This window comes from Larimichthys crocea, chromosome XII (genome assembly GCF_000972845.2).
Source record: "Larimichthys crocea isolate SSNF chromosome XII, L_crocea_2.0, whole genome shotgun sequence".
Taxonomy (NCBI): domain Eukaryota; kingdom Metazoa; phylum Chordata; class Actinopteri; family Sciaenidae; genus Larimichthys; species Larimichthys crocea.
In genome coordinates, this window is record NC_040022.1 from 10369067 (window position 1) to 10392853 (window position 23787).

General features: G+C 38.6%; 1 protein-coding gene across 1 annotated transcript in view; it reads left to right on the forward strand.

Moving 5' to 3' along the window:
* Positions 1-19966, forward strand: part of LOC109137841 (deleted in malignant brain tumors 1 protein-like) — a 21991-nt gene extending 2025 nt beyond the window's left edge. The window contains exons 2-11 of the mRNA XM_027284976.1: positions 1725-2039; positions 2864-3175; positions 3637-3945; positions 14499-14516; positions 16235-16549; positions 16808-17122; positions 17325-17624; positions 18304-18627; positions 19225-19365; positions 19489-19966. Of these exons, the coding sequence (XP_027140777.1) occupies positions 1725-2039; positions 2864-3175; positions 3637-3945; positions 14499-14516; positions 16235-16549; positions 16808-17122; positions 17325-17624; positions 18304-18627; positions 19225-19365; positions 19489-19619 (2480 nt within the window). The 3' untranslated portion in view covers positions 19620-19966. The remainder of the gene's footprint in view (positions 1-1724; positions 2040-2863; positions 3176-3636; positions 3946-14498; positions 14517-16234; positions 16550-16807; positions 17123-17324; positions 17625-18303; positions 18628-19224; positions 19366-19488) is intronic.
* Positions 19967-23787: the final 3821 nt, after the last annotated feature.

Consider the following 23787-nt stretch of genomic DNA (forward strand, 5'->3'; position numbering starts at 1 on the left):
TCTGTGATGATGGCTGGGACTTAAATGATGCTCAGGTGGTGTGCAGACAGTTGGGCTGTGGTACAGCACTGAGTGCCCCTCAGTCGGCTTATTTTGGTCAAGGAACTGGACGAATCTGGCTTGATGATGTGGCCTGTTCAGGAAGTGAAAGTTCTCTAACTGAGTGTCAGCACAGAGGATTTGGGCAACACAACTGTCATCGTAGTGAGGACGCTGGTGTGATCTGTTCAGGTGAGAAAAGATTTATCTTCATCATCTTTCAAAGAAGTGATCAGATCCACCAGTTTCCTGCATGTTATCTGTATCAGTCAAACCAAATCCCCCTGGATCCATGTGGCTTTCATCACTGCTGTTTATGCAGTTGATATACAGAATTCTACATAGTGTACATTAAGGAAACCCTGAAAGGAAAGTAAGAAAAACAGTGTAAGTAAAATATATAATCAAAAGATTTTCATGTTTTGGGGCAATTTGCTCTCAAAATAAACATTTCTTTTCTCACTGTTTCTGTTCTGATCCCCATTTCCATGGAAATGCATAGGGTCTGACTGTACTTTGTGGCTTTGGGCTATACAAATAAAATTGATTTGATTTGATTTGATTTGATTAATACTGGAAAACAATCAGTCACAGCAGTAGACTCCTATGTGTAATGGAACCCAGTTCACTACTTAGTAACGCCTTAGTAACAACCAAGCAACAGAGAAACTTCCCGTCAAAGCTTTCTAGAGTTCGTGGAGTTTCCGAAACTGAATAAATACCCACATAAAAACACTAAACTTGCTTTACTAGTTCAGTCTTGTAATGACTAAGATACTTGCTAGAAAATATATTTTTCTATCGACAGATTTACTAAGTCTGTGAACTTAACATTTAATTTAAGCTAATAGCGCTGTATCAGTGACTCACTGCACAGTTGATGGAGAATGTGATCAAACATTTCCAGTAACTCCACAGTGTTGTAAAGTCCAAAAGTATAGAAATACAGAAAATACAGAATATTCATTAAAGAAAGATGAAATGTGAAATTCAGAATTAGCCTACTTTAAGACTTCCAGGGGACTTATTCATGGTTGTCTACATGTAATATATTTTTAGGATGTGACAATATGGAGATGGCGGAGTAATATTTGTAGTGATGAGTCAGGTGTGCTGTGATACTGATGTGAGCGCATTCTAAATTGTTGTTCTAAAGTCTAGTTGACCAATCAGATTGTTCGATTGGAGCTACTTGTTGTATAATCCTGTTTAGAACATGGGGTAGTTGTGCCCTTCAGCCTCCTGTGGCCTGAATGAGTATTACAACAATAAACACTCAGTATGATCCTGATTTTAAAAATAAGAAATAAAATAAGGAAAACTTAAGAAATAGATTTTTTATCTTTTTTTTTCAAGTGATATTAACCTCAAACACACAAGAGTTTTCTCACCTGCTCAAGTGTTCCATATGCAAACATACAGTACATGCATACTGTGCTAAAGCCACAAGACAAAATATTAGAGGATAATATTATAATAATATTTTTTATTGTGAGGAAAATGACACAAAGTAATGAATTACATTAATAATAATAATAAGTGATTAAGGAGTACTATGAGGTAAGGCTGAATACATGAGTGCATATATTTTGGATAGCTGAGACCCTGACCTACTGCAGCTTAGTCCATTCTCCTGTAGTTTTCCATGTATGTTATGTTTAACACATTTCTATTGTGCCTCATAGATAGTCAGATCAGATTATCTGGCTCTGGATCTACTCAGTGCTCTGGAAGAGTTGAAATCTATCACAACAATGTCTGGGGAACAGTCTGTGATGATGGCTGGGACTTAAATGATGCTCAGGTGGTGTGCAGACAGTTGGGCTGTGGTACAGCAGTGAGTGCCCCTCAGTCGGCCCATTTTGGTGAAGGAACTGGACAAATCTGGCTTGATGACGTGGACTGTTCAAGAAACGAAAGGTCTCTAACTGAGTGTCAGCATGGAGAATTTGGGACACACAACTGTGGTCATCATGAGGATGCCGGGGTGGTCTGTTCAGGTAAGAAGATATTTTAATTTACATAAACAAAGAAAAAATGTATTCTATCTTTAGATACTCAAAGCTGATGGAGCCCCAACCAAAGATGGATTATAATTTGGATCCAAATCCAAATTATAATCCATAATAGGCACCAGGTTTAATGTATGTCAATTTGTAAAAAACAAATTAGACAAATTAGTGATTACGTAGTTCAATGTAAAATATAATGAAGCTGTCATGTATAGTCTGCAGTGGTATTATATGATATGATATGCACTTGAAGACAACAGAGTACATACTTATGGTATGTGGAGAGTGGGAAAAATAGGGTGTCAATGTGTTGTACGACTCATAAATCAGCCTCCAGTGAATCATTTGAAGTTATACCTCATTCTTAGTCACATATATAATGTTTTATGACTGTTGATTACTGTATCAGAAAGCATTGTGTGTTTCTGCATCAGAAAGCATTGTGTGTTTCTAAGTGTTATAAGGCATCATGAGTGCATTATAATTCACTATGAATGCCCCTATAACGGATATATGTTGTCTGCATAGAAAGTGTGCTAAAGAACATCCTGAAATAATCAGAAGGATAAACTCATATCAAACTATTTTGCTGTGGTGTGAAAAAACTTTATCTTCACCAACAAACTAAATGTATAAAAAGAAAAAACAATAAAACAAACAAACTGGCACCAATTATATTATGTGATCTATAGTATTTATTCTCTATGTACAAAAATCCTGAATAAAATAAAGACTGATTCAACCCCTTTGGTTGACATTGCTGCACTACTTATTTTCATATTCACAGTCACATGTCTTCATCTGTCCAATAGGTGTGCAGATCAGATTAAGTGACACTGTGGCTCGGTGCTCTGGAAGAGTTGAAATCTATCACAACAATGTCTGGGGAACAGTCTGTGATAACGGCTGGGACTTAAATGATGCTCAGGTGGTGTGCAGAGAGTTAGGATGTGGTACAGCACTGATTGCCCCTCATTCAGCCCGTTTTGGTCAAGGAACTGGACCAATTTGGCTCAATGATGCGGCCTGTTCAGGAAGTGAATTGTCTCTAAATGACTGTCAGCACAACAGTTTTGGGACACACAACTGTAACCACAGTGAGGATGCCAGTGTGGTCTGTTCAGGTGAGAAGACATTTTTATCACTCATCTTTAAATTCAGTAATAATGTTCAACTCCACCAGTTTCCTGGATGTTACCTGTGTCAGTCAATCCAAATCACTCTGGATCTATGCGGCTTTCATCTCTGCTGTTTGTGCAGTTGGTCAGCGCATTTATACAGAGGAGAACTATAAAGTGAATTGAAGTGGTTTAACATGTTATATCTTCCATTGAACTGTTCATTGAACCTTTATTGTTATTTATTTACCTTGAGGATTTTAGAGCATTTCATCAGGTACAGTGATGTTAAGAGTACAACTGAATAAATACAAACAAAAGATAATGGACAAGACAACAGAAGCAAGGCTGAACACATGAGTGCATATGTTTTGGCTAGTTGAGGATTTGTGGCTGTTCAATTGAACTGTGCATGAAACCTGTATGTATGCTGTGTGTAAAATGTGTCTTGTGTGTGTGCCTCATAGATGATCATATCAGGTTAATTGGATCTACTCGGTGCTCTGGAAGAGTTGAAATGTTTCACATTTACACCTGGGGAACAGTCTGTGATGATGACTGGGACTTAAATGATGCTCAGGTGGTGTGCAGACAGTTGGGCTGTGGTACAGCACTGAGTGCCCCTCAGTTGGCCCATTTTGGTCAAGGAAGAGGAGAAATCTGGCTCGATGATGTGGCCTGTTCAGGAAGTGAAAGGTCTCTAACTGAGTGTCAGCACAGAGGATTTGGGACACACAACTGTGGACACAGTGAGGACGCTGGTGTGATCTGTTCAGGTGAGAAGACATTTTGCTGGATTAGTAACTTTGCTAAGTGGGCAACTGTACCACTGACAGCTGCAGGTTCAATGTATAACAAGTAATATATGGTATTACAATATTATTGATTAACTTGTATTAATTATGCCTATATGTAATATTATATTGTATGTACATTAAATAGAAATGACAAGAAGCAAAAGTATACAAATACACTTCACCTAAAAGGTATCCATCCATCCAGCCATCCATTATTTGTAACTGCTTATCCTTACTAGGGTCACGACAACCATTCACACTCACATCAGCTGAAAGGCAATTTTTATTTTTATTTTTAGGGAGCTTCCCAAAGCCCAGCATCTCCATGAATCCTGTTGGTGAGGTTACCTGGGGTCAGGATGTCAGAATCACTTGTTCAGTCTTGACACAGTATTTAGGTAGAACATTCATCCTGCAGAAGACCTCAGGATCATTCAGAAAGACCCAAACATCAAGTACCAACTCTGCTACCTTCATTATCCCTCAGGTAGACTTCGATAATGAAGGATCGTACCAGTGTCAGTATGAGACAAGTGTTTCAAGTCAAAACTTCAGCTCCCCCTTAAGTGACTCTGTCACACTCGCTGTTACTGGTGAGGAAAAAAATTCATTTCCCAATATTGATTTTTTGTTTTGATAACTTTTATTGAATTAAGGAGAAATGGCAGTTAAAGAGATGCTTATAAGTTCAAAGGCAATATTTCTATCATTCAAATGTTGTGTTACTTTCTTCAGTGAGCCTCCCAAAGCCCAGCATCTCCATGAATCCTTTTGGTGAGGTTACCAGGGGTCACAATGCTGCCATTACTTGTTCGATCTCAACTCAAAATTTAGGTGGAACATTCATCCTGCAGAAGACCTCAGGTTCATTCAGAAAGACCCAAACATCAAGTACCAACTCTGCTACCTTCATTATCCCTCAAGTAGACTTTGACGATGAAGGATCATACCAGTGTCAGTATGAGACAAATGTTTCAAGTCAAAACTTCAGGTCCCCCTTAAGTGACTCTGTCACACTCTCTATTACTGGTGAGGAAAAGTTCATTTCCCAATATTGATTTTTTGTTTTGTTAACTTTTATTGAATTAAGGAGAAATAGCAAGCAGTTAAAGAGATGCACATAAGTTTAAGTGCAATATTTCTATCATTCAAATGTTGTGTTACTTTTTCAGTGAGCCTCCCAAAGCCCAGCATCTCCATGAATCCTGTTGGTGAGGTTACCTGGGGTCAGGATGTCACCATCAATTGCTCAATCTCGACACAGCATTTAGGTGGAACATTCATCCTGCAGCAGACCTCAGGATCATTCATAGAGAACCAAACATCAAGTACCAACTCCACTACCTTCAATATCCCTCAAGTGGACTTTGACAATGAAGGATCGTACCAGTGTCAGTACGATACACAGGAGTTCATATCAAGGTTAAGTGACAATATCACACTATCTGTTACTGGTAAGGAAAAATATTTTCCCCAGTTTTCACTTCTTCTGTTTTTTTTTGTTAACTTACACCTCAGCATAAAGTCAGTATATCTATCATTCTAATGTTTTTTTTTTTTTTTTTCAGTGAGCCTCGCAAAGCCCAGCATCTCCATGAATCCTGTTGGTGAGGTTACCAGGGGTCATGATGCTGGCATCACTTGTTCAATCTCAACTCAACATTTAGGTGGAACATTCATCCTGCAGAAGACCTCAGGATCATTCAGAAAGACCCAAACATCAAATACAAGCTCTGCTACTTTCATTATCCCTCAGGTAGACTTCGATAATGAAGGATCGTACCAGTGTCAGTATGAGACAAGTGTTTCAAGTCAAAACTTCAGCTCCCCCTTAAGTGACTCTGTCACACTCGCTGTTACTGGTGAGGAAAAAAATTCATTTCCCAATATTGATTTTTTGTTTTGATAACTTTTATTGAATTAAGGAGAAATGGCAGTTAAAGAGATGCTTATAAGTTCAAAGGCAATATTTCTATCATTCAAATGTTGTGTTACTTTCTTCAGTGAGCCTCCCAAAGCCCAGCATCTCCATGAATCCTTTTGGTGAGGTTACCTGGGGTCAGGACGTCAGCATCAATTGCTCAATCTCGACACAGCATTTAGGTGGAACATTCATCCTGCAGCAGACCTCAGGATCATTCATAGAGAACCAAACATCAAGTACCAACTCTGCTACCTTCAGAATGCTTCAAGTAGACTTTAATAATGAAGGATCGTACCAGTGTCAGTACAATACACAGGAGTTCATATCAAGATTAAGTGAAAATATCACACTGTCTGTTACTGGTAAGGAAAATGTATTTACCATTGTTAAGTTCTTTTTTTTTTTTTTTTTTTTTTTGTTAACTTACACCTCAGCATAAAGTCAAAATATCTATCATTATAATGTGCTATTTCTTCAGTGAGCCTCCCAAAGCCCAGCATGTCCATGAATCCTGTTGGTGAGGTTACCTGGGGTCAGGACGTCAGCATCAATTGTTCAATTTCAACTCAGCATTTAGGTGGAACATTCATCCTGCAGAAGACCTCAGGATCATTCAGAAAGAATCAGACATCAAGTACCAACTCTGCTACCTTCATCATCACTAAAGTGACCTTTGACAATGTAGGATCGTACCAGTGTCAGTACGAGACAAGTGTTTCAAGTCAAAACTTCAGCTCCCCCATAAGTGACCTGGTCAGACTCTCCGTTACTGGTGAGGAAAAAATAAAATTGCCAATACTGACTTTTCGTTATGATAATGTTATTTAAATGACAAGCAATTAAAGAGATACACATCAGTTCAAAGGTAATATATCTATAAGTTAAGTGTTGTGTTACTTTTTCAGTGAGTCTCCCAAAGCCCAGCATCTCCATGAATCCTGTTGGTGAGGTTACCTGGGGTCAGGACGTCAGCATCAATTGCTCAATCTCAACTCAACATTTAGGTGGAACATTCATCCTGCAGAAGACCTCAGGATCATTCAGGAAGACCCAAACATCAAGTACCAACTCTGCTACCTTCATTATCCCTCAAGTAGACTTTGACAATAAAGGATCGTACCAGTGTCAGTACAAGACAAGTGTTTCAAGTCAAAACTTCAGTTCCCCCTTAAGTAACCTGGTCAGATTCTCTGTTATTGGTAAGGACATTTTTTCCCCCAATATTGACTTTTTTTGTGATAATTTTTATTAAATGTAGGAGAAATGACAAAAAGTTTTAGAGATACAAATAAATTCAAAGGCAATATCTTTATCACTCAAGTGTTGTGTTGCTTTTTTAGTGAGGCTTCCAAAGCCCAGCATCTCCATGAATCCTGTTGGTGTGGTTACCTGGGGTCAGGACATTGAGATCACTTGTTCGATCTTGACTCAGAAATTAGGTGGAACATTCATCCTGCAGAAGACCTCAGGATCATTCAGAAAGACCCAAACATCAAGTACCAACTCTGCTACCTTCAGTTTCAGCAAAGTCAACTTCAATAACGAGGGATTGTACCAGTGTCAGTATCAGACACAGGGTTCAAGAAGAGACGTCATCTCCCCCCTAAGTGATTCTGTCAGACCCTCTATTATTGGTAAGGAAGAGTTAATTTTGCCAATCTTGATTTTTATTTAATTCATTAGAAATGTTAGACTGTAGAGTGTACAGAGAAAGTTGCTTACTTTCCTAACAACACCCTGAGAGAACCATTCGACAAGCATTCTGGAGTGAATCCCTGTTCTTTGGTCAATCCATGTGGGGGGTGGATAATTCTCATCGGGGTCCTCCCAGGTGACATAAGATTGCAGTGTTCCATCACATCACATGTACATGTGGCCCTAGAGAGGATTACTAAGGACTTGGCTACACTAGATTCCTTTCCAGCTCCTAACCTTCATCAAGGTCTTTACAACAATATAAGTATGTCACTGAAACCTTATGGAATTCAGAGGCTGACCTAGGCCCTGACTGATGATACTGTCACTGAACACATGTAACCTTTGCTGGTCCAGATATGCAGTTTGCCTTGGAGGGGGACAACCCCTCTACATCTGCCTCATAGTTGTGCCATCTACAAAATGGCCAACTTTTGTTGTTTTGGGCTCCTAATAGTGGTGGTATATGACAACCTCTTCTGTGTACAAGCTTCTTTTCTGACAGATGAGACTAGAGTTATTGTAGCACCAATCTAATTTCTCCTTTCCAAAGTCTTCAGTGGCATTCTACGGTGCCATCCAATTCAAGATGGTACTTACTTAGCCTAAACGTTGTGTGTCTACTAGCAATGTGACCTGCCACAAGGATGAGCAGGTTTAAGATTCAAAATGTTTGCAAAGTTCACTCATATACTCTTCACTGTCTTTATGTTATCTCTCTACCCAGTGCCACTACAGCAGCCCAACATCTCCCTGACATCTCCTAATGGAGGGTTGGTTTGGGGTCCTGAAGGTGCAGAGATCACCAAGGGTTACAGCTTTGTCATCACCTGCTCCATTTCATCCCACTATCCTGGAGGTGTTTTCTCTCTCATCTTCTGTGGCTCCAAAGTCACCGACACCAAACCAGCAGTCAACCAGTCAGCCTCCTTTGACTTCCCTGTAGCTGAGTATGAACACCAGGGAAACTACAGCTGTGTGTATGAAGTCACACTGTCCTCAAGGAAATTCACTTCTACTGGGACAGCAACAATGAATACTACCATTAAATGTGAGTAATTTCTTTATAACACCTTCTCTGAGCAAAACTGTAAAAAGTACCTCCCAGAACTGTCTAAAACTTGAGAACTTTTTTTAGAATAAACTAATAAATTATTCTTCTCTCTTAGTGCATTCATCACGGCTGGCCTTCGCCCTTGCCCCCTTTCTAATGCTCCTGATGGTCTTGGCGGGCTATCTGATCCACAAGAAAAAAACCCAGAAGCCTGGAACCTTGATTCAAACTCAATGTCTGTTTACCAGGACACACAGTGCATTACTTTCAATCAAAATAATTGTGATAGCCAAAGAAATTATTTTATATTCATGATACATTTTTGTTCTGATGTTGCAGTGACTCTTATGAACAACGCAGATAATGAAGAGGAGGTGGAGGGACAGGAAGAGGAGATGGAGGTTTAGGAAGACGAAGATGAGCAGGAAGAAGAAGAAAGTGTAAAGAAACAGTGTACTGAAGATCATAATCTCGAGAACAGTGAAAGAGATAGTAACACAATTGGGTTCTATTGCACTAGAATACCTTGATGTTTCAGTTAAAAAGTACCTGATGGTGATTTAGATGTTGAAAGCAATAATAATTGATATCTTATTCTGACCGATGGTAGTGTCTAACACCATGCTTCAGTTCTTTACTGCATGCCTGTCTAACAAATCCTTTGCTTCATAGAATCTGGGATGATATAAATGTCCATGATGAGTTGAGAAAACCTTTGTTGTTGTAAATTGCTGCAAAAATAAAAATATATTGTATTCTGAAGTAATAAATGATTGAACACATGGACCATGTCTGTAACTTTGTAAAGCAAGACACAGGAAGGGCATTATCAGAGATCTATGATGAGATTTTTAATTATCTTTTTTGGGCATGTAGCTGTGAAACTGATCAAAGTGGTGTCCTGGAGTTTGATCTTGTGTTAACAAGCTTAGTTACACTTTAGACAACAAGCTCATCATCTCAGGTCAGAAAGTCACACTGCTCTCTTAGAATCCAATGACAAACAGTAACGTTAGCAAGTTCTCATATACATTACATTTATTCAGAATATTTTGCAGGTTTCACACATTTTTCCTGTTTCTGATACTGAGATCAGCATCAACATAAAATACAATCACCTACACCAATGTGGTCTATAAGTTCAGGTCAACAAAGCCTCACAGTAGTGGTCTTCCATAGTGTATAATTGGTAAAGAACCCAACAGAGGTCAAACGTCACAATCACACACCTGACATTAATCACCATACTTCATCATCAGTTACATTTATTATAATGATGAATTACAATATTACAATGATTCCTAAATTGCAATATTGGATGATGCTGACAGCAATTCATAAACGTCTAGCACTGAAATGGCACTGTATGTGCCCTCGCTTCCCTAGGTTGGATCCCTCCAGATCTTTTTGTCTTCAAAGGATGGATTTTTAAGTCCAATATTAGAAAAGCCTGTTTCAATTATATGATTTTATGAACTCCCATAATATTTTTGAAAAATACTGCCAACTATTAAAGAGAATAAATTCAACATTAATACTGCGGTCAGAGCTCCCCTAAAATACATTTTACAGTCAAGAACAGAGCTGTTGGGTTATGAAATGCCCCCCTAAAAATTCCCCTTCATTTGCTATTTATAGTTTATGTAGATTATAAATGCTACTGTGAACATATGCAAGAAGCAGCAAACAAGACCGCAGCACTGCCTCTCTGTGTCTATACCAGCCCGACCGACCCTGGACTCTCAGTCATCTGTATGAACCAGGATGTTGAGCCTGCTTTTAGGTGAGTGAAAATATATGCCGTGTTTGAGAGAGTCAACTTGTTGCTGTCTGTATGCCAGTTTTAAGTGATTTCACTGCAATGGTTTTAAAACATTTTGCAAACTTGATGCCGGCCTACCGGCTCAAACTGCCAAGACTGTTTTCATGTGCAAGGAAACCTTAATAACACAATATCGTGTTCTACCGATTCCCGTGTAAGAAGTACTAATTATTGAATAACATAAAAGATTTCTATTCATGGCTAATGTATAAATCTATAGTATTTGTGCCAAAGTATCTGTAGGATTAAAATGGAAAACAAAACACATCAAAGTTGTACTATGAGAAATAAAACAGAAAATATATGCTGTATGTCACACCCTAGTCAAGTAATATATAGGGATGACAGGGATTAATATATTGATTATTGATATATATTATTACATGTGTAGACAAATATACAGTACATATATAGTAGAGCTGGATCTACAAATGGATTTTTTTTTTTTAAACAGGAAAAAAAAAAAATGTCATTGCAAAGTTTATCCAGCAGAGTGAGCTATGGTTAATAACAACAATGCACAGAGAGAAGAAGTAGTTCTGAGTATTTATTTGTTAAACAATTGAATATGTACCATTTGAATTTCCTGTGTCTGCCCAAACCAGATGTTTTTCTTTAAAGTACAGATTCAAATGTTCATTAGTTTTATTAATTGTCATTTTTCAGGATATATCTCTTAAGATCTTGTCTTCATTGTCTTTATGTTGTCTCTTTACCCAGTGCCACTGCAGCACAGCATCTACCTGACATCTCCAAATGGAGGGCTGGTTTGGGGGTGTGAAAGTGCAGAGGTCACCAGGTGTTAGAGCTTTGTCATCACCTGCTCCATTTTTATCCCACTATCCTGGAGGTGTTTTCTCTCTCATCTTCTCAGCCTCCTTTGACTTCCCTGCTGAGTATGAACATCAAGGAAACTACAGCTGTGTGTCCTCAAGAAAATTCACTTCTACTGAGACAATGGTGATTGGTGTTATCATAAAATGTAAGTAAGCAGAATTTAAGCTAAGTAAGGCTATGAATTCAAAACATATCTTTATACATACTGTATCTAAGCTGTACTGTCTAAAACCTGAGATATGTTTTGAGAATAATCTAATAAAATCTTTTTCTCTCTGAGTGCATTCATCACGACTAGTCTCAGTCTTTGCCCTCTTTCTGTTGCTCCTGATGGTCTTGGCGGGCTATCTGATCCACAAGAAAATACAACAAGCCAAGCAGCCTAGAACCTTGGTTCAAACGACAATGTCTGCTCACAGGACACACAGTGCAATCATTTCAATCAAAATAATTATGTTGGAGTGTTTAAGAATGTGATACGTACAAGTATCAGCTACATATCAGCTCTGTCACAGCTGATCACCTCTGCCACAGGGGCACAGGTGTAAAAGTCAAAAGCCTTTCCAACATGTTATGCTTTGTTGGAAATTGATACGTCAATTGTTTACAAGTTCTGTTTTACATGTAAAGCTGTGATTGTGCAGTGTTTAGTTTTGTATAAGAATGCCTCATTTTTTTTTTTTTAAGATTTTTTTTTTGGCCTTTAATGATAGGACAGCTGAAGATAGACATGAAGCAGGGGGCAGAAAGATGGGGAGTGACACGCAGCAAATGGCCATCCGCAGAGCTGTACAGTAACGAAGTGGAACCACTTAAGTACTGTACTTAAGTACTAAAATGCAGTATCTGTACTTTTTTGGAGTATTATTTTTTCCCCAACTTCCACTTTTACTGCACTACATATTGTTGATGAATTTAATACTTTTACTCTGATACATTTTTCATGTGCTGAATCGTTACTCTCTCACCTGCTCCCCCGCCCCCTTGCTCTCGCATTTATTCAGACGCATTCACAGACCATGGGAAATCATAGAACTCTACCATCAACATTGTAACACTGTAACATTAGAAGTTGTGCCTTAATAAATATTTGAAATAATATAAACAACAGTACTTGTACTTGTACTTTTACTTTCAGTACTTGAGTAGCAATTTATTTTTTACATACTTCTACTTGCAATACTTAATTACAAAACATTTTGAATACTTTAGTACTTTTACTTAAGTATGGTGTTTAAAGAACACTTCAACTTCTACTCAAGTCAGTTTTTTGATATAGCACTTGTACTTCTACTCCACTCCTTTACTCCAGTACTTTATACATCTCTGGCTATCTGATGCGGGATTCGAACCGGGTCAGCTGCAGCAAGGACTGTGGCCTCCACACATGGGGCGGCTGCTTAACCCACTCCACACATGGGGCGGCTGCTTAACCCACTACGCTACCGACCACCCCAAGAATGCCTCAATTTTTAATTATTATTTCACAGACCGCTGGTCTCCTGCAGTTTGTGTTAAATTGTATCGGGGTGGGATGGTTTCTGAAACTGATGGAATATTTATTACCAGCCGCCACTGGTGTAAATTGCTGCAAAAATAGCATTGTATTCTGAAATAATAAATGATCAAAGCTCATGGACTGATGTCTGTATCTTTGTAGAGTAAACTGTAAGATTTTCAATTATCTTCTTTGGGCATGTAGCTGTGTCAGTCTCTTGATAATAAATCTATGAACTTACTTCATTTTAACTATTGGTACCAGGAAACCTGGAGTTTGCCTCATGATCTTATGTTGACAAACTTAGTTATACTACAGTATCATTAGATTTGACCATTTAAGATGGGGGGAAGGCATCCTGGCAGCTTGGAATGTGACTGCCAGATACCGTTCCCCCTCTGTTCCACAGGAAAGGATTACATCAGTCAGTTATTTGTGGGTTATCTGTGACTGCTCTAGAAGGTGATAAACCTCAACAAAGAGATTATGTTAACTGGTATTAGCAAGGAATATATATTATGAATAATGGAAATGTGACCAACAATTCAAAACAGGCACTATGTCAGCAAGCACAGACAGCTGCTAACCTTCATGCTAACTTTCATGACCTTATATTTTATCAAGGTCAGTATAGCACAGATGAAGCTAGTTCATTTGTATGCCCCTTGCTGACTCGTGAAGCTCTTTGATGCCCACAATTAAAGGACAAATGACAAGAATAGTTGAAAAGTTGGACTCACCTCCATATGGCCAAGTTATAACACATACATTACACAGTCATCTATGCATATGTCATAAATAAAACTGTAATAGACAGACATAAATTCCTGTGTGTGACAGTGTGTTCCTGTGTGATATTATAGGAGACGTCTGTTCTGAAGAAAGCAGAAGTTAAAAAAACTGCATGTTGACCAGATAGCTTGCTTTTCACGCCCTTAAACCACATGCTACGCTTCTCTGAACTAAAACTGAAGGCCCTGCTGCTAACACTGTCCTATCAGGCTGCTGTTGAAGATACCAGCTCTATAAATTGACACTATAAATGACATGGTGGGGTTACAGTACTAGGTACAAAAATTTGAATAACAAAAAAACAAACAAAAAAAAAACCCTGTGCAAACTGCTGGTTGTAAAAACAGACAAAAGCGAAACAAATGATCTATGTAGCATATTTACACATGTAAAAGCATATTTAGAAGCGAATAAATCAGTAAATCAGAGTAAGTAAACAGTTTGGGCTAAACGCTCCTGGTGAGGTTTGAAGTTGCGTGCAGGACAGACCAAAACAGCGTTGCGACTACGATGTGACAAAGACGTCCCTGGGTGGGTTTTAGGGTTAAACAGTTAAAAATCTAACATGGTGGCTTGGTGACATCATAGGAAAAACAAAAAGAAAATGAACATTAACATAAATTTCACTGTGCAGGCATCACATTTTAGGAAAATTTGTGCTGGACATATACTTTTTAGGTTGGTGAGCTCCCAAGTCACAGGAGCAGTTACTCCCATATTTACTGTGCAGAAACTTCTGAAATCCATTCAACAATATAACCTATGGTTTGCCCACGGTGGGCTGTTGTTCGAGGGGTACTTTCTTAGTAGTTTCAGCTAACAGTTACAGCTGAATCCTACCAGGCATGACTGCAACGCGTACCGGATGCACCACAGGTACTGGAAATAATCACAGTCATTCTAGACAAAGATTGTGGAATAAGCGGCTGTTCTATTTTTGATGGATGCCGTGACCAGCCATGTCAAGCACACCCTTCCAAAATTTTCTCAACACTTCACTTCACAAAGGCTGACACAGTTTCATGTCCATTGTTGGTACTGTGGAGAAACATTTTTACTGACTCCCATTTGGCCTTCTCTCTTTTACCAACACAAACAGCATGCTGCCTTTCAACCTCAGTGCTAAACAAATGCTGCTATATGTACATATGTGTGTGTGTGTGTTTATATATATGTGTGTATATATATATGTGTGTGTATGTATGTATATATATATATCTATATATATATATAATTTTAACACGTATACTTGGTATGTTCAATTGTTAATGTTCTTTCTGGTTCAGTCTTTAAAATGTAGATACTTTGTAGCATTTGAGCAGGACCCAACTTTTAGCTTTGTAGTTTTAATAGAACATACAAGCGGTCAAGTACGGTGGTTGGGCTGTAAAATAGTTAGCCCACAAATTCGTCTTTACTTTTTATGGTACGTGCTCAGTATGCATGAGAAGACACCTGACATTGCAAACACAAGCAGAGAAGCCACAAAACAGACAGCAGCACTGCATCGCTGTGTCTATACTAACCATGCTGAGCCTTCAGACGCTTCAGGACGCCAGGATGTTGAGACTTTTACCAAGCCTGCTCTTAGGTGAGTAACTTTTTAAGTCAAGTCGTGCTTTAATGTTGTACAATAAAAGTACTGATACCTGCGGTAATTACATATTTGATAGAATCTAAAGCATTGGAAGTTTTTTTTTTTTTTTAAATAGACACAGAGAGGCTTTATCTGGTATTACAGTGCAGGTGTCTCATGGGTGTACATTTATTTGTCACACCAAAGGACATTTAAGAGTTTTGTGTCAGTTCATGACCTTGCTATTCCTAACTAACCTGTTATTACAAGTTAGCAACACACATTTGGACAACTTTCCATAATTATTTAATTTAACATGGTTTTACTTAAAAAATATACTTTGGGGTGTCACATGAAAGAACAACAAAGCCAAGCACTTTTTGAATAACCAAAGATAATGTATTAAAGCTGCACCAATGATATGAAACAGTATAGACTCTCTAACACCCAAATGGCCGTGGTCTCGTCTCCCCTGACTTCCAAATCTAATTTAGAAGTATGGAAAGCGTTTGGGTTGTGTTGTACCAGAGACTGTTCCGAAAGTTATTTCAGCTTTACTTCAGTTAGTATACTTCATCATCATCATCATCATCATCATCATCTGTGAAGTGTATATACTTTTAGGAATGTATGGATGAATGAAATGTTTGCCATTTACTTAAAGACATTTCAAAAATTGTGCCTGATTCATTTTTTTTTTTTTATAAAAGTAACTATCTAAACTTTTTCTAACCACAGCTCCATGCACAACAGAAATAGTTTAACCATTTATTGCATTTTAAATGATGACAGCACTAATGATATTCATTTTTATCTTGTGTGCCAGAGAAAATGCTGTCACATCAAAAAATGTATTATTGTAAACCTAAATATGAAACAAAGACCTGTGCTTCAACACGTTTCTGCTTATGAAGTGAAACATATTCTTTTCTCTTTCATACAGTCCTTCTTCTCTTGACCTCATCATCACCTGCTGCAGGTCAGTCCACTCTTGTGTGAAAGTTCCTGTAGTTTTCTGTGTATCTGTGAAATGTAAACATATTATATGCTATGTCTTATTTGTCTGATAGGTGTGCAGATCAGATTATCTGCTTCTGGATCTAGTCGGTGCTCTGGAAGAGTTGAAATCTATCACAACAATGTCTGGGGAACAGTCTGTGATGATGGCTGGGACTTAAATGATGCTCAGGTGGTGTGCAGACAGTTGGGCTGTGGTACAGCACTGAGTGCCCCTCACTCGGCCCATTTTGGTCAAGGAACTGGACAAATCTGGCTCGATGATGTGGCCTGTTCAGGAAGTGAAAGTTCTCTAACTGAGTGTCAGCACAGAGGATTTGGACAACACAACTGTCATCATAGTGAGGACGCTGGTGTGATCTGTTCAGGTAAGAAAACTTTTAGATAAAGAATTTGTAATAAATGTATGTAAAATTCAGTTTTTTAGAGTTTAACAGCAGAGTAACAAGTGTGAAATGTTGATCAAATGTTTGATCTACTGTGTAAAGTGTTAGATGTTTCTCACAGTCTGTGTGTCACATGAAAAGTGTGTGAATTAATCATAACTTTTGACAAATGTGTTACAAAAGCAGTTTCTGTCATGTGTTCTATCCATCAATGATTTGTTTTCTGTGTTTTGAGACTAGGTGTGCAGATCAGATTAGCTGGTTCTGGATCTACTCGGTGCTCTGGAAGAGTTGAAATCTATCACAACAATGCCTGGGGAACAGTCTGTGATGATGACTGGGACTTAAATGATGCTCAGGTGGTGTGCAGACAGTTGGACTGTGGTACAGCACTGAGTGTCCCTCAGTCGGCCCATTTTGGTCAAGGAAGTGGACGAATCTGGCTGAGTATTGTGGCCTGTTCAGGAAATGAAAGTTCTCTAACAGAGTGTCAGCACAGAGGATATGGACAACACGACTGTGGACACAGTGAGGACGCTGGTGTGATCTGTTCAGGTGAGAAAACTTTTAGATTAAGAACACATTTATCAAATGTTTGACATCCTGTGAAAATCATTAGATGTTTGTCACAGTCTGTGTGTCAGATGAAAAGTGTGTGAATTAATCATAACTTTTGACAAATGTGTTACAAAAGCAGTTTCTGTCATGACCATGTGTTCTATCCATCAGTGATTTGTTTTCTGTGTTTTGAGACTAGATATCAGATTATCTGGTTCTGGATCTACTCGGTGCTCTGGAAGAGTTGAAATCTATCACAACAATGTCTGGGGAACAGTCTGTGATGATGACTGGGACTTAAATGATGCTCGGGTGGTGTGCAGACAGTTGGGCTGTGGTGTAGCCCCTCAGTTGGCTCGCTTTGGACAAGGAACTGGACAAATCTGGCTCAGTAATGTGGCCTGTTCAGGAAGTGAAAGTTCTTTGACTGACTGTCAGCACAGAGGATTTGGGACACACAACTGTCATCATAGTGAGGACGCTGGTGTGATCTGTTCAGGTGAGAAAATACTTTTCTGATATGTCACAGGCATTTATGAAATGAAATTATACATACTCTGTTACACTCATTGTTAGAGACCCAGACAAGCTAATTATCCTGGTTTACAAATAATTTGTTAAAACATGCTGTTGTGGAGAAATTGCTGAAAGCCAATGGCACCAGGTCAGGAGGGAAGAAAGTGTTCATGGACCTCTGATGTCTTATGCTGTAATATCTTGATCAAGGAGAATCAGAGACATTTTCACATACAATTGGGTATGCATATGAGTCGGTCTCGATTTTGCCCAACTCATGCTGGTGGTCAGACTTAAACCCTTACAGATGACACCACAAATAATATACGCCCAAAAATAGTCAAAGGGGATGTATTTTGTCTATAACCTCAAGGCCCATGTATGGCCCTGTGCAACCAAAGGATAGAAAATTCCATAACACAAGCAGACAAAAGATAAGCAGTTCATGGGAAATCTTCCAAAAACTGATATAAATGTATGGTATCTGATTAATTGTTCGTAGCTTGGACTAATACTGAGATTTGTTTTTGTGCGTAATTTAAATTCTCTGTGTCTGCCCAAACCAGATATTAATAGTTTTAGATTCAAACTGTTAATAATGTCAGATCTTTAATCCTAATGTGATCTAGTCTTAATTGTCTTTATGTTGTCTCTTTACCCAGTGACTCTGCAGCAGCCCAGCATCTCCCTGACATCTCCTAACAAAGGGCTGGTCTGGAGTCCTGAAGGTGCAGAGATCACCAAGGGTTACAGCTTTGTCATCACCTGCTCCATTAACTCCAGATATTCAGAAGGCCATTTCATTCTCATCTTCTCTGGCTCCAACATCACCAACACCAAACCAGCAGTCAACCAGTCAGCCTCCTTTGACTTCCCTGTAGCTGAGTATGAACACCAGGGAAACTACAGCTGTGTGTATGAAGTCACACTGTCCTCAAGGAAATTCACTTCTACTGAGACAGCAACAATGAGTGTCACCATTAAATGTAAGTAGACAGAATAACCTAACTATTTATTTAACCATTTGCATGAACAATGTCCCCATGTCTAAACCAGTGGAACACACTGTTCTCTGAATATTAAGCAGTATTAACAGTATTCTGATGTGACTGAAAAAAAAATATGACAGTACATTCAAAAAGAAATGTAGAGTTGACCATTTTATAGTTGTACAGAAATCATAGAGTTTTAAAGGGAAAGCTGATGTTATTTTCCATGAGATTCATGATTCATGGGTTTCATATAGATATCACTGTTTTTTAAATAAATGGGTATTTTCACAAGTTGCAGGACACACCAAAACTGTTACTGTGTGTAAAAAAAAAAAATATATATATATATATATATATATAATAGAAAATATAATAAGAAATATAATATTTTGTTCTAAAACAAAAATATATAATACAATTAAATTAAGTAGAAACAGCTCGCCTTGTAGAGCGACATTCAGGTTATTATCTTGGTTATTACCATAGTACGATACCAGTATTACCATATTGTTACCTGTTAATATAGCTGTTACTACTATGCTACAGAATCAATCAACATGTTTCAAGGATTAAATGTTTTTTCTCTCCTAGTTCTTTTCTTGCCGCTGTTCTCTTCAGTAGTTGGTCTGCTGCTGCTGCTGCTGCTGCTGCTGCTGCTGCTGGTCTTGGTGGTGGTCTGCATGGTGTTCAGAAGAAAACAACAAGAAACACAGCGTGGAACTGGCGTCCAAAGTCAGGATCTACTCACCAGGATAGACATGACATTTTAAGGCTAGCTATTGCTGTTTGTTTAACTTTTTTCAAGTGATTTTCAGAGAATTGATCATATGTTCTGTTCCCATACTTGTGTTCCAGTGACTGTCACAGACCATGATGAAGATGAAGAGCAACAGCATCATGTAAACGTTGAACCAGTGCACTCCAAGCAAACAAGAGGGTTGGAAGGAGAGGAGAGTGATGAAGATCATGACTATGAGAATGAATGATTCTGCGGGAAACAACAAAACTATGTTTACTGTCTAGGGCAATAAAGAGAAAGAGTTGGACCAAAGCAGTGACGCTGGTTACTATGGAAATGTGTAGCAGCCTTTTGTTGAAGACACTGCAGACAAAGAAAAATTGCAATGCAAACCTTTACTGACCAGCAGAATCACAGGGGTGATCATGGATGAATTTAGCACTATCAAAATATGAATATACTAGAGGTCTATAATGTTATTAACCTGCTGTCTGTGCTTAACAAATAATGAATAAATTCTAGGTTCTTACAGCAGTAACATCAGTGTGAGATGCACTCCTTGAAATTATTTTTTCCCCTCACCTGTCACTGTGGCAGGTTTTTAAACATTTCTACCCACCACTCAGTGTTTTTATCTACAACTTCTTAAATGTATGTAGAACACTTTAGAGATGTGAACACTTTGTGCCATGGTGATAGGTGACCTAAAATATGTACCTGTCACACCAAACAGTTACTTTTTATGTGGCAGGTGCCCGTTTTTTGTTTCCTTCCCAGAGCTATATTGTGCATACTTACAGTCTGTCCATTAACACCACAGACATTCACAAAGACGCACTAGTCCTTACATCTAAACATGCCTGTATTCTATCTGCTTCTTAATGTTGCTTTAGATAGTTCTTTGGCCACAGTCCTTTTCCCCACAAGCATCTGTTAGAGTGTGGAACACTTGCGCACTTAACTTACTTGTGGTCAAAGGTAATGGTTTACTATTACTGGGAAGAGGCTGAATCACGAAGATAGAACTGGATTGGTCCTATGTAAACAGACTAGCACCTCAGAGTGTGGAGGAGTTATGCAATAGATACACAGATGTGTTTCAGCCCAATCTAGGTGTTACGTGCCTGGCCACAAGAGGCGTGTTTTGTGTTTCTCCTCCCCCTTCCCTGTGTTTTTTTTACTAGATGATTGCAGCAGAAACACTTCTCACATGTGAAGGTAGGCTGCCACTGCTGCTATTGGCTCCCCACATTTCCAGCTGGCCAATGGTGAAGGAGAAGGCTTCTTAAAATGAAGGATGTCGCCGGCCTTCTCCCTCTCTTGCTCCTTCTTTCCACTTGCGCTTGTGCTGATCTTGTTTAATCTTGTCAACTTTATAGAGTTGTTAAAGGTGGTGGGGGGTTGTTTTTGCTTGGGACTAGGTAAGTTGGGGTACCCTGTACATTCCCACACACATAGGCATTGTCTTTGTTAACTCACTAGGATTATTGGTTGTGCCACCTTTTGTACTGTTCTGAGAAGTCTTTTGTTAGTTAATCAGTTAGGCATTTTGTTTGTGTTTCTTTTCTGTAGCTCCAGAGAAGACAGTCCTACTTTTGTTATATTAATTTCACTTTCTTTGGCACAATCACTTTGTCCCATCCTACCCCACCTGAGTATCTTTTGTTTGTTATAAATAAACCTTTTTTTTCCTCACTACCACCGAGACTTTGATTGTTATGATTGTCGTGTTACTGTCTGACTAGGTTAGTCCTAGTGGACGTAACACTAGGGAAAAAGACAGGGGATCAAAGCCAAGCTCCCTTTAATACCAGAGGCCATTTCTAAATGTCACACTCTGTGCTGTATGCACTCAATGAGGAAGTAGAATTTCCAAAACCAAACCCAGTGTTCAGGGTTTCTTACTCTGACAGCCTGCCCATCACTGCAAAAGATATAGTACATGAAACAGAGAGAGAAAAGTATGTTTTGTCAGGATGGTCAAAGTCCTACAGCAATATGTGAAATGACGGTTTGACCTCACAATAGAAGGATTGTGTTCCCTTGGGATTCAGAATGGTCATTCCTGGGACGCTACTAAGCAGACTATTGAGTTGCATGACAGCCACTGGGTATGATGTGAAATGAACTCTTTCTCCAAAAGTTAGTTTGAGCGGTCTACACTATGACAATAGGGAGGTGAGATGAATAAACCTGTGTGATATCTGTAACCAGCAGCAGAGCACAGCACCTTTGCATACGTGGAGATGGGCTAGTGCTCCATAAATAACACCTTGATTTTGCAGAGGTTAATAAGCAGATGTTTCTGGTTGTCCAGATGCTTGTACATAGCTCATATGCAGCCAGGAAAACTATTGCCATTTTGTGAAGCCTTTTTTGCATCATCATGTGCCCAGTGGGGTTCCACCATCAGAGCTCAGAGGAGGTTGACAGAGCTCTGTAAAAATCTTCCTTTCAGGATGCACAGAGTGCTCACTGAAAAATGTGTGCACTCCTCAATATTTGGACTTAGAGTGGACTGTCAGAAAGAGACTATTGAATTGAGTTCTCATATTATGGAGACAAACATCATATGTGCACAAAGTAGTTAAATTGAAAGCCTTGTCTTGAACTTTTAAATTTAAAAAGAAGGGAACATTAAAGCAGAAAAACTACAAGAGAGGAGCTGTAGTGTAGTGGGAAGTAGAAGTGCTTAGTAAGCAGATTGTATTATATTATAATATTTTTGTGGCTCTATGTAGTCTACATTGTTTCTGGGGTGCTCAGTGCATACAGGGAGAATTAAGATACATGATTTCACCTGCATCCTAATAAAATAGTTTTGCCATGTTTGTGGTTTTTCACCTGAGGTACATTTTCCTGAAATATTCTGTTATAGGTGTAGTGGACCTCCGATGGTTTTGAACGAAACCCAGGAAGCCACCTGCCTTAGCTCTTCCCCCTGCTTAGGTGTTGTATAAAAGGTCTCAAAATGGCTCCTTTCAGCCTCTTGCTGGTCTATGGTAGTTGCCTTACCAAGGTGGTGAGTAGGGTCCCTTTTTCCTCCTGTGTGTGATTTAGTTTTGTTTGCCCTCAAGAACATGTATTTTTGTCTTTTAGGCTCACTTGCTGCTGTGCAGTTTTGTGTTAGTTTGTTTTGTGCAGTTCTGTTCTACAGTTTTGTTTGTTCTGCTCTGTTCTGAGTTGCTCTTTGTTCATTCAGTTTGGTTAGTTTAAGTATATTTGTTTAATTTACATTTGTAATAGTTTTATTAGTTATTGGGTTGTAGGTTTTGTTAACGTGTGTGTGTGTGTGTGTGTGTGTGTGTGTGTGTGTGTGTTATATTTTTATGGTAACACATCTACAATATCAGGACACTCAGAAAAATTAGGACATTTTTGACATCCTCATTTTTCTGAGTGTTCAACAGCATTAAAATTCCACTTCATGTACTTCCAGATGAACAAACTGAGGACAATTTTGATGCCCTTGTTTTTTCAAACATTCTACAGCATTGTAAATCCCTCCAACATGCTCCCAGACCAAAAAAAAACTGATGTCCTAAAATATCACATGCCATGAATTGAGTGTATGTGTTTCTCATTGTTGCTCACCTTCAGGTACACCAACTAGTGGTCAGTTTTGGAACTTAACACACTTTTAATGACGTGACTGCTTGTATGTATGTAGGTATGTATGTAGTCAAAGAAAACATTTTCCTGACAAACAGATCAGTGAAAACTTCGTATGTAAGACCTCTTTTCTTATATTAGGTTTTCTGCTCTTGTGTTGTACAGTTGTTATGTACATGTTTTGTCAGGATAATTTGAATTGTCAGAATATGCTACAGGGATGTCATATGAAAATATAGTTATGTATATTATGCATACCAAAGTTTGTGCATACCAAAGTTTGTCATGGAGTCCCACAAGGTTCTGTACTAGGACCACTTCTATGTAGTTTATATATGCTTCCTTTAGGGAACATTATTAGGAATCACTCTATCAATTTTCATTGTTATGCTGACGACACCCAATTATATTTATCGATCAAGCCTGATGCAACCAATCAGTTAACTAAACTCCAAGCATGCCTTAAGAATATAAAAAGTTGGATGACCTACAATTTTTTGATGTTAAATTCAGACAAAACTGAAGTTCTTCAGAAACTTCAGAAACCTCAGAAACTCTCTTTCTAGAGACTTGGTTACTTTAGATGGGGTCACCCTGGCTTCCAGCTCCACTGTAAAGAATCTTGGAGTTGTTTTTGATCAGGATTTGTCCTTTAACGTCCACATAAAACATATTTCGAGGACTGCATTCTTCCACTTACGTAACATCGCTAAAATCAGACGCATTGTCTCTCAAGCGGATGCAGAAAAACTAGTCCACACACTTGTTACTTCAAGGCTGGACTATTGTAACTCTTTGTTATC